Source organism: Bombina bombina, chromosome 4 (genome assembly GCF_027579735.1).
Source record: "Bombina bombina isolate aBomBom1 chromosome 4, aBomBom1.pri, whole genome shotgun sequence".
Taxonomy (NCBI): domain Eukaryota; kingdom Metazoa; phylum Chordata; class Amphibia; order Anura; family Bombinatoridae; genus Bombina; species Bombina bombina.
This window is the reverse complement of record NC_069502.1, coordinates 925,352,804-925,367,192: the sequence shown is the minus strand read 5'-3', so window position 1 is coordinate 925,367,192 and position 14,389 is coordinate 925,352,804. Positions and strand designations below refer to the sequence as shown.

Sequence of the window (14,389 nt, the reverse complement as noted above, 5' to 3'; positions counted from 1 at the left end):
ATTATTAAGTACTGTGCAGACTATTGAATAAGATCAGTTTTCTGACATGGGATATGTGTGAGTCCTTAGTGACGCGCTTGGTTACCAATAGTGTGGGGCGCTTGATGTCTTATTGACACGCCCATGCTACAATATGATTGGCTAAAATGTGCACAATACTTGTTTCTAACCATTATTCTTGAATACATATACGCTTTTCTTTTTTGTCGGTTTTTGTAATAGTTACATTGCGGACCGATACTGATCACTCCATTGAGAGTTTTGTTATGGGTTTATCATGATAATATGTACACTACGTTTAGGTTTTAAGATACACATTTGTTTTAATTATATTTAACATTGGGAGGCTGTCACAATTTTCAATTGGTTACCTTTGGGGGGGTGTTATTTGAACGGTCTTGATTGGCTGTTCTCTTGGGGGAGGATTTCTGGTGCCTGTTAAAGGGCTGATTTTGTGCACTTTTTGTTTGTCAGACGAAGGGACTGGTTTTGTCCCGAAACGTCACATCAATAAAAGTTTTTTCCTGTTGTCACAGACGTCGTTAGACCAGTGAGTGCTTTTTTGTGAATCTTGCATTACCCAGACAACACCCTGGCAGTTGTTCCAAGATAGTGGGAGTGCATACACATCATTAAAGAAGTAGTTTGCACTTATCATGGCATATCTGTAGGCACTGCAACTGAAACTACTGAATTCTTACCACTTTTATGAACAAATGTTACCATTTACTTCAAAAGATTTTCATAGACAGAATCAAGAAATATTTCTTCTGCAATACAGTCCCAGAGAAAGCTCAAATGTACGTTGTGCTTTTGAATTTATTTTGACTCTCAGGAAACTTGAAGGTTTTAGGAGTATGGAATAGATACTGATTTAGATGAAAGGGAAATCATTCTATTTGCAAATGATTGTATAATATAGTGGAACGAAAGACAGGTATATACTTCAAGAACTCGAAGCACCTGATATATACGGATAACAAATAAAATTACCTTCACAAACTGGACAGCATTCCCCTTCAGGCACATAGTACCGATCACAGTGAAGCTCTCCACATTGTGCTGAGAAACAGATGGAAACTCCGCCCTGACATCGACAAAAGCGGCACGCGTCCATACGAAACATGTCTCCATCGTAGTACTCCACATTGTTAAAGATGCATGCAGGCTTTGTCACTAAAAAAAACAACAACAAAAACATTCATTAAACAAACACACAAATACATAAACAGATACAAATAACAACATACTATCTGTATATAAGCTCTAATTGGAACCAAATAATTTTACCACAGAATACAATTAATCCTTTCACTGCTTAGCCTTTTTTACACCCAAGTGCTGAGCCAATGTTGAGCTTTTAAACCCTATTGTAAGTCATACTAGTCATGCACCTACAGGTAGCGATGTGCATGACGAGAACGCCTGGTCATAGGCATTTTTAAGTTTCCCTCAATTTCTCTATCCACTGTGTCAGGTGACTGCTGTCAGCCAATCACAAACTCATATATGTATATACTGTGAACTCTTACACATGCTCAGTAGGAGGTACTGCACCAGAAACTGTATATATAAAGACTCTGCAAAATTTGATAATGGGAGTAAATTGGAATTAATTTAATTTTTACACACACACATAATAACGCAATAAAAGCTGGATTCGTATTTCTCAGCTGCAAGGTCTAGAAAGGATCCAGCCTCAATAAGCTAACGTTTAGGTGCGGCTAGTGGCGTCCAGCAAGGGGAAGTGTGGGGCAGCAATTGTTTTTTTGTAGACTCTACACTTCAGGGCCTAATTTTAACATGCCAGTTGCTCCCTGGTGCCTGAGTTTGTCAAGCCCTGCTAGGGATAATTGTAAAGTAAAATTTTCTCCCCTTTAAAGCGTTCTTAATCATTAATTTTACATGAAAGTGTGTATTAAACAATTTACAAATAGATCCTTTACCTTTATTGTATCATTTGTTATAGCTGCTTTTTGCCCATTGAAACCGTCACCTATACTGAAAATTTCAATATTACAGAATTGGCTAAAGGAAATCTATGTAAACAAAAGGGTGAAAGCAGAAATTAACACCAAGTTGTGGGGGGGCAGTATATTTGAAATCGTGTTTCTGAAGCATATTACATTCAATTATAAGTTCTGAGTAACTTGTCCATTTAAACTTCACAAAGGTCAAATCCTTTATTTATCTGTGCACTATAATACGTTAAAGGGACACTGAACCCAATTTTTCTTTTGTGATTCAGATAGAGCATGCAATTTTAACCCCTTAACGACTAACGACGTATGGGGTACGTCCTGCAAAAAAATGCAGTTAACGACCAAGGACGTACCCCGTACGTCATTGGTCTTTGAAAGCGGTGGAAGCGATCCTGATAGCTTCCAGCCGCTTTCATGTTATTGCAGTGATGCCTCGATATTGAGGCATCCTGCAATAACAGTTTCTGGCAGTCCGATGCAGAGAGAGCCACTCTGTGGCCCTCTCTGCATCGGCCATTGATGTGAAGGAGGGGGCGGGATCGAGTGCGGGTGTGCACGTGGGCGGGTGCGCGCGCGTGCATGCAGGTGGGTACCCGGTACTCTACACTATGGGACAGCTGCAAGGTGGGAGAGAGGGCTGATTATTTAAAATTGAGGGATCTGGGAGAGGGTGGGGGGTTGGATGGTGAGGGGGGGGGCAGCTACACTACAGAAAATATAGTATTTCTAAATAAAATATTTTAAAAAAAAATGAAAAAAAAAATCACATTTTATTTCAAACTGGGTACTGTAAGGCAGCTGCCAGTACCCAAGATGGCTAGGGATCTGTTTGGGGGGGATCAGGGAGGTTGGGGGCTAAGGGAGGATCCTACACAGCAGAATTATGTGATAAAAAAACAAACAAAAAAAAAACTTTTATTTTAGTACTGGCAGACTATCTGCCAGTACTTAAAATGGCAGGGACAATTGTGGGGTGGGGGAGGGAAGAGAGCTGTTTGGGGGAGGGATCAGGGGGTGTGATGTGTCAGGTGGAAGGCTGATCTCTACACTAAAGCTAAAATTAACCCTGCAAGCTCCCTACAAGCTACCTAATTAACCCCTTCACTGCCAGACATAATACACGTGTGATGCGCAGCGGCATTTAGCGGCCTTCTAATTACCAAAAAGCAACACCAAAGCCATATATGTCTGCTATTTCTGAACAAGGGGGATCCCAGAGAAGCATTTACAACCATGTTTGCCATAATTGCACAAGCTGTTTGTAAATAATTTCAGTGAGAAACCTAAAATTGTGAAAAAGTTTACGTTTTTTTTTTCATTTGATCGCAATTGGCGGTGAAATGGTGGCATGAAATATACCAAGATGGGCCTAGATCAATTCTTGGGGTTGTCTACTACACTTCACTACACTAAAGCTAAAATTAACCCTACAAGCTCCCTTCATGCTCCCTAATTAACCCCTTCACTGCTGGGCATAATACACGTGTGGTGCGCAGTGGCATTTAGCGGCCTTCTTATTACCAAAAAGCAATGCCAAAGCCATATATGTCTGCTATTTCTGAACAAAGGGGATCCCAGAGAAGCATTTACAACCATTTATCCCATAATTGCACAAGTTGTTTGTAAATAATTTCAGTGAGAAACCTAAAGTTTGTGAAAAAATTTGTGAAAAAGTGAACTATTTTTTTTATTTGATTGCATTTGGCGGTGAAATGGTGGCATAAAATATACCAAAATGGGCCTAGATCAATACTTTGGGATGTCTTCTAAAAAAATATATATACTGTACATGTCATGTCATATTCAGGGATTCCTGAAAGATACCAGTGTCCCAATGTAACTAGTGCTAATTTTGAAAAAAAAGTGGTTTGGAAATATCAAAGTGCTACTTGTATTTATTGCCCTATAACTTGCAAAAAAAGTAAACATTGGGTATTTCTAAACTCAGGACAAAATTTAGAAACTATTTAGCATGGGTGTTTTTTGGTGGTTGTAGATGTGTAACAGATTTTGGGGGTCAAAGTTAGAAAAAGTGTGTTTTTTTCCATTTTTTCCTCATATTTTATAATTTTTTATAGTAAATTATAAGATATGATGAAAATAATGGTATCTTTAGAACGCCAATTTAATGGCGAGAAAAACTGTATATAATATGTGTGGGTACAGTAAATGAGTAAGAGGAAAATTACAGCTAAACACAAACACCGCAAAAATGTAAAAATAGCCTTGGTTTCAAACGGACAGAAAATGGAAAAGTACTCTGGTCACTAAGGGGTTAAGCAACTTTCTAATTTACTCCTATTATAATTTTTTATTCGTTCTCTTGCTATCTTTATTTGAAAAAGAAGGCATCCAAGCTTTTTTTGGTTCAGACTCTGACAGCACTTTTTTATTGGTGGATGGATTTATCCACCAATCAGCAAGGACAACTCAGGTTGTTCACCAAAAATGGGCAGGCATCTAAACTTACATTCTTGAATTTCAAAGAAAGATACCAAGAAAACAGGGGCGTATTAAGGCATAGGCCTACAAGGCCGGTGCCTAGGGCAGCAGATTTTTAAGGGGCAGCAGAATTTTGAGTCCCTAGGGCCACTTTACTGAACTCAGGGTCGGGTGGCTAAATCAACCAATTACTAATGACTTAAATGGCTGGCCCGGCAATTGCTATCCTATGGGATTGTATGTGGGTGCGCATGACGTGGTGACAGTGGAGGTGGAGCTCACTTGTGCAGCCTGGCCTGGACTGAGAGGGAAAGCGGTATTCTTCCTGGCTCCACCACGTGATTGAGACTCACACAGACTACACAGTGCAGTGTGCACTACAACGTGGCCACTATGAAACAGCATATGCCTTTCTCCCTTCAATACATCTTCATTAGGCATTCAAATACTTAAACAGATTAGTCACTAAATACTTGTACATTTACTGTGTGTGTGTGTGTGTGTGTGTGTGACCAGAGTGAATGCAAGCCCTGGTGAACATCTACTTAAAAAGACACTATTTTTTACATTTTTTACACCCTGCCCCAAAAATATTATGTCTAAAAAAAGACCTTAAACCTGGGGTGGGGTGGGGGGTGGGGGGCAGCAGAATTTTGAGTGCCTAGGGCAGCACAAAATCTAAATACGCCCCTGCAAGAAAATAAAGAAAATTTGATAATAGGAGTAAAGTAGAAAGTTGCTTAAAATGTCATGCTCTATCTAAATCACGAAATAAAAACTTTGAGTTCAGTGACCCTTTAAGTTTTTTTTGTATCTTTAGAACGCCAATTTAATGGCGAGAAAAACTGTATATAATATGTGTGGGTACAGTAAATGAGTAAGAGGAAAATTACAGCTAAACACAAACACCGCAAAAATGTAAAAATAGCCTTGGTTTCAAACGGACAGAAAATGGAAAAGTACTCTGGTCACTAAGGGGTTAAGCAACTTTCTAATTTACTCCTATTATAATTTTTTCTTCGTTCTCTTGCTATCTTTATTTGAAAAAGAAGGCATCGAAGCTTTTTTTGGTTCAGACTCTGACAGCACTTTTTTATTGGTGGATGGATTTATCCACCAATCAGCAAGGACAACTCAGGTTGTTCACCAAAAATGGGCAGGCATCTAAACTTACATTCTTGAATTTCAAAGAAAGATACCAAGAAAATAAAGAAAATTTGATAATAGGAGTAATGTAGAAAGTTGCTTAAAATGTCATGCTCTATCTAAATCACGAAATAAAAACTTTGAGTTCAGTGACCCTTTAAGTTTTTTTTTTCTTAATTATCCTCTATGTGACACTAGAGTAATTTTGCAATTTGCAAGGCTTTTCTAAAACAAGTGACATACTTTACACCTAATACAAATGTGCGGGTAATTTATCTTATGACGACAAGCCTGCAATACAGTTACTTTCTAGCTGAACTGACAAAAATTGTCAGTAATTTATCAAGATTCACATATAACCATTCATCAAAATGTTAGACCTGACACTGACTTCAAATTGACACAATCTCCGTTGTGCTTAATATTTGTACAGTACAGTTTATACACAGGCAACAAGCAGTGTAGAAAAATATGACATTATGTATCAGGTTATGTTTTAATATTCAGATGTTTTGCAACAAGAAACACCCATATTTTGTACAAAATGGAAAGATGCAGGAAGTGAATTCTCATGATAACAAATTTAGAGACAATTTGGTTGAATAACTATAAATTATTTATCAATGCATCTCTTGTAAAGCAAGGGAAAATATTACCAAATAGTTGCTATAAATGTAGTCTATTTTGTAAACTTGGCAACTTAGAACAATTAAGTTATTTTAAAGGTATACTAAACCCATTCTTTTTTTCTTTTGTGATTCAGACAGAGCATTCAATTTTAAGCAACTTTCTTATTTACTCCTATTATCAATTTGTCTTCGTTCTCTTGGTATCTTTATTTGAAAAGCAAGAATGCTTAGGAGCCGGTCCATATTTGGTTCAGAACCTGGGTAGCGCTTGCTGATTGGTGGCTAAATGTAGCCACCAGGGACATTAAGTTTACAAATAGGATTTGTCCAAAGGGTTGAACAAAACATGAAATAAAAAAAAGCTAATTTGTAATGCAAAACAACTAATAAAACTTATTTGAAACTCTACATGTAATTTGTAATGCAAAACAACCCCTAGAACTGATTAAAAATTCAAATATGGAATGTTTCATAAATACAATGCCAAATGTGAATCACTGCATCAAACATATATACGATGTATTGTAATTCCCCCAACTTCACTATCATTTTTGCCTTCGCCTGGGGGGGGCGCGATTGCAGGTACGTAAGAAATCCAGAGAGCCTCAAAGCATACTTTCAAAAAATTTTAATCCAGAAAGGAAAAAGCACAGTGTTAAAAGCTTCATTCGACAAGCAGCAGTCTGTCAAAATCCGACGCGTTTGGGGGCGTGTCCGGGCAGCGGCCATGATCGGTCGCAATACTAGCTGCTGAGCATTGGAATAATACAATCCGCCGTGTATTAAGAGGACTATCTGACAATCTGTGCCTATTCTACATTGCTTAGATTTTGTGAAGATCACTGCATCTTTTGATGCCTCTATTTCTGTATTGCCTGCAGTCTAGTCCAGACCGTTGAGACTTGGGCGGCCCGAATAGGGAAGGCCTCAACACCCACCCCGTTCACGCGGGTATAGAGTGAGCTATTCTCACTCACGCAACCACTAGGAGCTGAGTTATCTCCTTCTGCAATGGAGCTGCAGATATCTGAGAAAACCCTGCTATGCCTGTTTGAGGAGCATTTTCATAACCTCCATTTATTAATTCAAAGGGGCTTTGGTGGCACCACTAACCTGAAAGCGTTAACACATGCTGGTCTGCCGCGGGAAGAGGTGAAATTCACTGAGGTAACAGAGTTTCCCCCTGATTCAACGCAGGAAGCTGAGAAATTTGCTGGAGACCGCTCTGGGACTTTAGGGGTTTCAGCAATGGAGGATATAGTCTTTCCAGATGCCACATCGCTGCTGAATGTCGGGGAGGCTGTCCCCGCTGTTATCTTCATGCAGAGTGGGGATCGGATTGCTCCTGAGGCAGCGAGCAACGTAGCTACACCAGCCTTAACATACCAGGGAGGCACCTATCTACAACCAACGCCAGCTAACAAACCTTTGCTGCAGAGGGTTCTGAGTGGTGACTCAGCGAACATGACAAGCAGCAGAGAGAAAACCTTTCCCGTGCAGCCGGGTGATAAGATGTTACAGATTGTTGCTGAGGGACCCCTCTCATCCTCCCGGTACTGTGTTTCTACGAGCAACGACATAGTGATCACGGCAAGTGGCAGCGAGAGAGTCTGTTCCGTGCAGCTGGTTGGTAAGACGCCACAGATGGTTTCAGAGAGGCCCCTCACAATATCTCAGTACTGCATTCTAACTTTGATTAGGCCTGGGACAATTGGTGGGGCTCCAGTCATGGGCAACCTGAGAGGCATAACCTATCAGCTACCTATGGATCTAGCTGGAATCGGCTGATAACTCATTTCAGTACCGCTGAGCCGGTGAGGCCGGTCCTGTCTTAGGGGCCATTTCAGGGGCTAGGTGGACGCTGTCTGCTTTCCCTGTGTGTGAGAGACTACAGTGAAAGACTTGACCGAGATATCGCCTAAGTTAAAGGCTGACTATAGCATTATGTGTTTAAACCCCCTTGTTGCTACATACATGGCTGTCTCTGCATGCATTTAAAGTTTATATGTAAGTTATGTACACTTGTTAGTTTGTTTTGCTAAATTTGAGTCCATGCCACTTATGTTGAGAAAACGGATAAGTTTGATAAAACTGGTGTAACAGGGGTAGTAGAACAATATATTACCCGCCTAGAGATATCAGATTGTATTAACTTGAAGCCCTATTTCTAGACCTACCCTTAGCTAGTAAGATAGGGCACTTTGCTCCTCGGGGCATATTATTTTATCTAGCTTCCAAGAGTCCAATTCTCCCTAATTGCTTCTGATAATTGCACCCCCTTTGTGTTGCCTAGTCTGGTTCTCCAGGTCAGCTCCCATACTTTCAATACATTTACTTATTTCCTGCAGGCGCTAGAGTCATAACCCATACATTTTCATTGAAAGGATAAAAGCCTAGTTAACTTTATGCTTCAGGGCCCCACAGCCTAACATGCTAGAATCTTGCGTCTGATGGTTTATTGGCTCCTAGTGGCTGTTTTGTTTGATACCTATGATTATGTATGGGGTCCACAAGTGACCCACTTTGTTAGTTTTACTTATAAATTGAAAAACTGAGGTTAACTTTCATTTGTATAACTTGGTGATTAACTGTATATTAAGTTTGGCATTCATTACGCATATTGTATTGTGGTTTTCCTATACTTCAGTGACTGAATTTACATTTGCCTGTATCATTTATTTTTGTTTTAACCTCAATAAAAAAATAAAAAATAAATAAAAAATCAGACGCGTTTCGGCTGTATTGCCTTAGTCGGAGATGCTTGAACAGTGCTCACAGAGGTGTATATATAGCACTGAAATTGCCTTAATTGACAGAAGCTGCAAACACTTAAAAAAAAAAATTCACACACAACAATCACAATTTGCCGTCTATAATTGATCAACTGGGAGTTAACAACCTAGTGTCTATATTTATAACTTCATTTTGTTCCACTTAATGTTTGTAAGACAAATATAATATTTAGACATCAAAGTTGGGAAACATGGCAGATGTACATTAAGCCCATATGGTACACATTGTTGGAGTAACTACTGCAAAGTTAATTAAGGGTACTTAAGTATAATAGTGCAAAATACATTTATGTACAATTCACTGTCAGGGGGACCCAATACATAATGTGATCCTTTGTAATATTCAATAATGTTTCCAAAAGTTAATTATATCCCCTTCTATATTAAGTCCTAGAGGTCTTCTTGTTCTAAGGAGAAAGATCCAGAACGCCTCTCTATGAAAGAGTTGATCTATTCTGTCACCTCCCCTAGAACCATCACTTACCCGCTCAATTACTTGCCACTGAAAGGTACCAGCATTTTTATTGTGCACATAAATGAAGTGATTCTGAGCATTCTGAACCCTGTTCAATATTGTTGAGATGCTCCCTAATGCGTGAGCGTGCCTCTCTTGAGGTACACCCAACAGATTGAAGTTTGCACTGGGAGCATTCTGCTACATTTACCACAAACTTGGTACGGCAATTGGTACATTCTGTCAAATTAAAGACCTTCTGGGTGACAAAAGATTGAAATATCTTATTAGGTCTGGTGTGACTGCAGACTATATATTTAGTAAAGTGACATGTGTAGTGTCCCTTTATGCTGAGCCAACTGCTGTTTCTAGCTTCCTGCTTCTTCACCATGCTAGGTGCTAGAATATTGCCTAGAGTGCGTCCACGTTTGGAGACAAAGTTACACCCCCTAGACACATAGTCTTTCAAACTATCTTCCCCTGTTAATAGGGGTAAGTGTTTGCCTATAATCTCGCACATTCATGTTCATTTAATAAAAATATTATTATTATTTTTTTTGTATTGATAAATGGTTTATGCTGAAGCATATTACCATTTGACAGTGGTTGTATTCATCTCTCTCTACTGGCCCACATAGGGCCCATTTCTATAAAGCTCTCTGGGATTGTGCCAGTACTATGAAGACCATGTTCAAATTCTATATAGGCAGTTTTTAACTTGAGAACAGAGAGTCTCGCAAAGTGGTGTTCCCTGGTTTTAAATATGTAAAGACGATGCACACATTACAATAAGGCTATATTTTGGTGCAGTTTTTCCAGAAGAAAATATAATATAGAGGCCTATGACTTTTGTCATTGACCCCTGTGTTTATAAAATTCCCCTTCCTATTTTGGAAGGGATCATTAACAGAAGATTTTATAAACAAAGTATTGAGGTTATTATCCACCTCCCTCTAGTCATGGGTGCTGTCATGTTGAAATCTATCTTTTACTACATTAAAGGCCTGACCTGTTTGCACATGTGCAGTAACTCTCCTTCAGATACCTGCAGTGTAACCTAGATCCCAAAATGGTGGCGCCCATAATTAGAGGCAGATGCATAAAATGGCCCTAATGTTTAATGCCAATTTAAAGGACCAGTTAACACAGTAGATTTGCATAATCAACAAATGCAAGATAACAAGACAATGCAATAGCACTTAGTCTAAACTTCAAATGAGTAGTAGATTTTTTTTCTGACAATTTTAAGTTATGTCTTTTTCCACTCCCCCTGTACCATGTGACAGCCATCAGCCAATAACAAATGCATACACGTACCATGTGACAGCCATCAACCATTCACAAATGCATACACACTTATTCTTGCACATGCTCAGTAGGAGCTGGTAACTCAAAAAGTTTAAATATAAAAAGATTGTGCACATTTTGTTAATGGAAGTAAATTGGAAAGTTGTTTAAAATGGCATGCTCTATCTGAATCATGACAGTTTAATTTTGATTGAGTGTCCCTTTAAAGCTGGTTTTCCACTACAGAATCAGTTACCTTTTGTTTTCATGAGCTTTTCCCAATTTTATCTAATTTAGTTGTGATGTATATTTTTTACTTGAAATTCTTTGCTATTGTCATCTATTTTTTTTTTTATTATAGCCGATGCACTTATCTCAACACCCATTTATACATCTTTACACTTATTTCTTCAATATTTAAACAACTTACATAATTAAAAACAAAATACATCAGCATATTATCCTCAGGCTAATATTTCCTTTAAATACAGAATTATATCTAGACTTTTTTTTTGCAGTTCAATGCTGCTTTTAAGCTTTAGATAAAAGCGTTGTACCTTTAACTATTATTGACTGCTTCAACAACACAAAGAGCAGCAGGGGAGATTCGTGTCGGAACTCCCATTCCTTCAATTTGTTTGCTTGTTAAAGTGAATAAATAACTTTTACTAAAAGAGCTCTCTGAGGCAGCGCCAAGGCAGAATTTTATTGTACTGTTCTGCATACGTTTGGTTGGCGTTATGTTTCCTGACTGTCTGAAGCTGATCCATACGCTGATCATTCTGTTTAGCTCTAAAAGTAAAAAAAAATGACGTTGCCAAAGGCAGATACTCATCATCTGGTTTTGTCGTACCTTAATGATCTGTTAGGTCTGACAAGTAAGACAACTTTGTATAAAAAAAAACAACAAATAAACTATGGATAAAATGAATCTGAATTAGTGCACATCAGGCACAAGAAATATAAAAGAAAGGTACAAACACTTTTATGTCAGTTTTCAACATTGAGTCAGAGACACAAGAAATGCATAAAAAAAAAAACAATAACATAGATGTGCTAACGGTGTGAAAACAGCCTTTCTGCTTGCAAAAAGCTCCAATAAGCTGGAGACTGACAATACACATGCTTTTAAAGAATGGACATTAAAGGGACATGAAACCCAAAATATTTCTTTCATGATTTAGAAAGAGCATACAATTATATACAACTTTCTAATTTAATTCTATTATCTATTTTGCTTCATTCTCTTGATATTCTTTGCTGAAAAGCATATCTAGATATGCTTAGTAGCTGCTGATTGGTAGCTGCACACAGATGCCTCCTGATATTGGTTCACTGTGTGCATCGCTTCATTAAAGTATATCTAAAGAATGAAGCAAATTAGGTAATAGAAGTAAATTGGAATGTTGTTTAAAATTATATTCTCTACCTTAATCATGAAAGAAAATGTTTGGGTATAGAGTCCCTTTAAAGCAATTTATTTCTTTGTTGCATCTAAAAGAGACATTTTAACATGTAATAATTTATTTTTTTCTTTTAGGAAAAATGGATATGCTAGTTCTGAAAAAAAAAAATGTTTTTATGCTTGTGAGGTTTGTCACTGGCTGTGGAAGTTCGCTGATCTACCAATGAGCAATCAGTCCTTAGGGTACAGTTATACAAAAACATGCACTATCTGTTAGCTTTGGGCTTGGTTAATGAGGTGCAGCCATGTTCCTCTAAGCACATTTGTGAAGGAGTCCATGGGGCCAATTTATCAAGCTCCGTACGCTTGATGCCCTGTGTTTCTAAAGACCGCTGCTCCATAACCTGTCCGCCTGCTCTGAGACGGCAGACAGAAATCAACCCGATCAAATACGATCGGGTTGATTGACACCCCCTGCTAGTGGCCGATTGGCTGCAAATCTGCAGGGGGCGGCATTGCACCAGAAGTTCACAAGAACTGATGGTGCAATGTTAAATGCCGACAGCGTATGCTGTCGGCATTTATCGATGTGCGGCGGACATGATACGCTACATTGTATCATGTCCATCCGCACATCACCCTTAGGGAGACTTCCCCAGGGTCCTAATACACATGCATACAGAAAGAGAAGTGCTCTACCAGGAACGAACAACAGCTCAATAGCTTGTTCTATGGTGAGTTACCACCTAGGAAAAGTCTCTTTAAGACCAATTCTAATTTTCAAATAGGAGAACATTTTTGAAGTATATTAGTCTGACACCACCTAACAAGGTCAGTCGAGCCCCGAAATACCAGGCACCCCCCCCCCCCAGTTGAGCACTTCTCGTATGTATTTTAATTTGATAAAATAACAGTACAAATTACCTGTGGAACCTTTGGACAAATAAAAACCTCTATATGTTGTGTTTACCAACAGAAAAGACTAGAATGCCTACATATCATATAGGTAGATGTGTGGATCTAATCTGGTCTGGTTGGTGTTCAAGTTGACCAATGGAAGTAATAACCATATTAAAGAAGACACTAGTTGTTAATGACACACAAATCGCAAATTTTACTTTTATGATTCAATTAAAAAAAAAGTTTTTAATTTTTCTTCTATCATCTAATTTACTTCATTCTCATGGTATTCTTTGTTAAAGACAAGGAAAGGACATGTTTCACATTAACAGAGTCTTGCTTCGCCTCTCTTTTCTAGACTAACAAAGCGTAAAAGCAATAATTAAAACTGCCACACATAGGAAACATGCTTGCAAAGTGGTTTATGTAAATGTTCATAACTGTAAAATGTGTGCATGTCTGTTTTAAGGAAAAGTATTCTCGCTGGATAGAAAAAGAACTGTCTCAAAAGCCCTGCAGATGTGAGTAGGATTGCCAGGTGTTCAGCATTCAGCTGGAAAGTCCAGTATTTTAGTAGGCTGTCCATTAAAATGTAACATGATAACAAAACAATGGAATAGCAATTAGTCTGAACTTCAAATGAGAAGTAGGTTTTTATCTGACAAATTTCAGTTATGTCTATTTCCACTCCTGTATCATGTGACAGCCATCAGCCAATCACAAATGCATATACAGGTGGCCCTCGTTTTACAACAGTTCAATTTACACCGTTTCAAAATAACAACCTTTTTTTCCAGTCATGTGACTGCTATTGAAAAGTATTGAGAAGCAGTGCATTTATTACAATAGCCAGTAGGTGGAGCTGTCCGCTTGTGTTGCAGCAATGCCAAGCAAGCTGAAATTAATCAGTTTAACCAGACCTGAGCTATCGAGCAGATTTCAAAGGAACAAGATCTTCCTGTCTATAAATCAGTCCAGATTGAAATGCATAGAAAGAACTGTTTGCAGAAAAAGTGAAGTCTGTGGTGTGTGATTATTTTGTTAGGTTTATAATGCTGTTTAGCAAATGTTTTTGTTCATTTAACTTAGTTTAATTATATATTTTGTGTTGTGTGATTATTTTATTAGGTTTATAATGCTGTTTAGCATTTAAAGTCTTCATTTCAAAGCTTTAAAAATAATGTATTAAGTGTTACTTATGACAATTCTGAGAGGGGCCTGGAACCTATCTCCCTCACTTCCCATTGACTTTCATTATAAACTGGGTTTCAATTTACAACGGTTTTGATTTACAACCATTCCTTCTGGAACCTAACCCCGGCATAAACTGAGGGCTACCTGTACTTATATTC

The 14,389-nt window shown here is 38.3% G+C and overlaps 1 protein-coding gene across 3 annotated transcripts in view; it reads right to left on the bottom strand.

The window, feature by feature from the left end:
* CRIM1 (cysteine rich transmembrane BMP regulator 1) overlaps nt 1-14,389 on the bottom strand; it is a 1,124,265-nt gene that overhangs the window by 426,816 nt on the left and 683,060 nt on the right. For all 3 annotated transcript variants that reach the window (XM_053711878.1, XM_053711879.1, XM_053711880.1), the window contains one exon: nt 994-1,176. In XM_053711878.1, the coding sequence (XP_053567853.1) occupies nt 994-1,176 (183 nt within the window). The remainder of the gene's footprint in view (nt 1-993; nt 1,177-14,389) is intronic.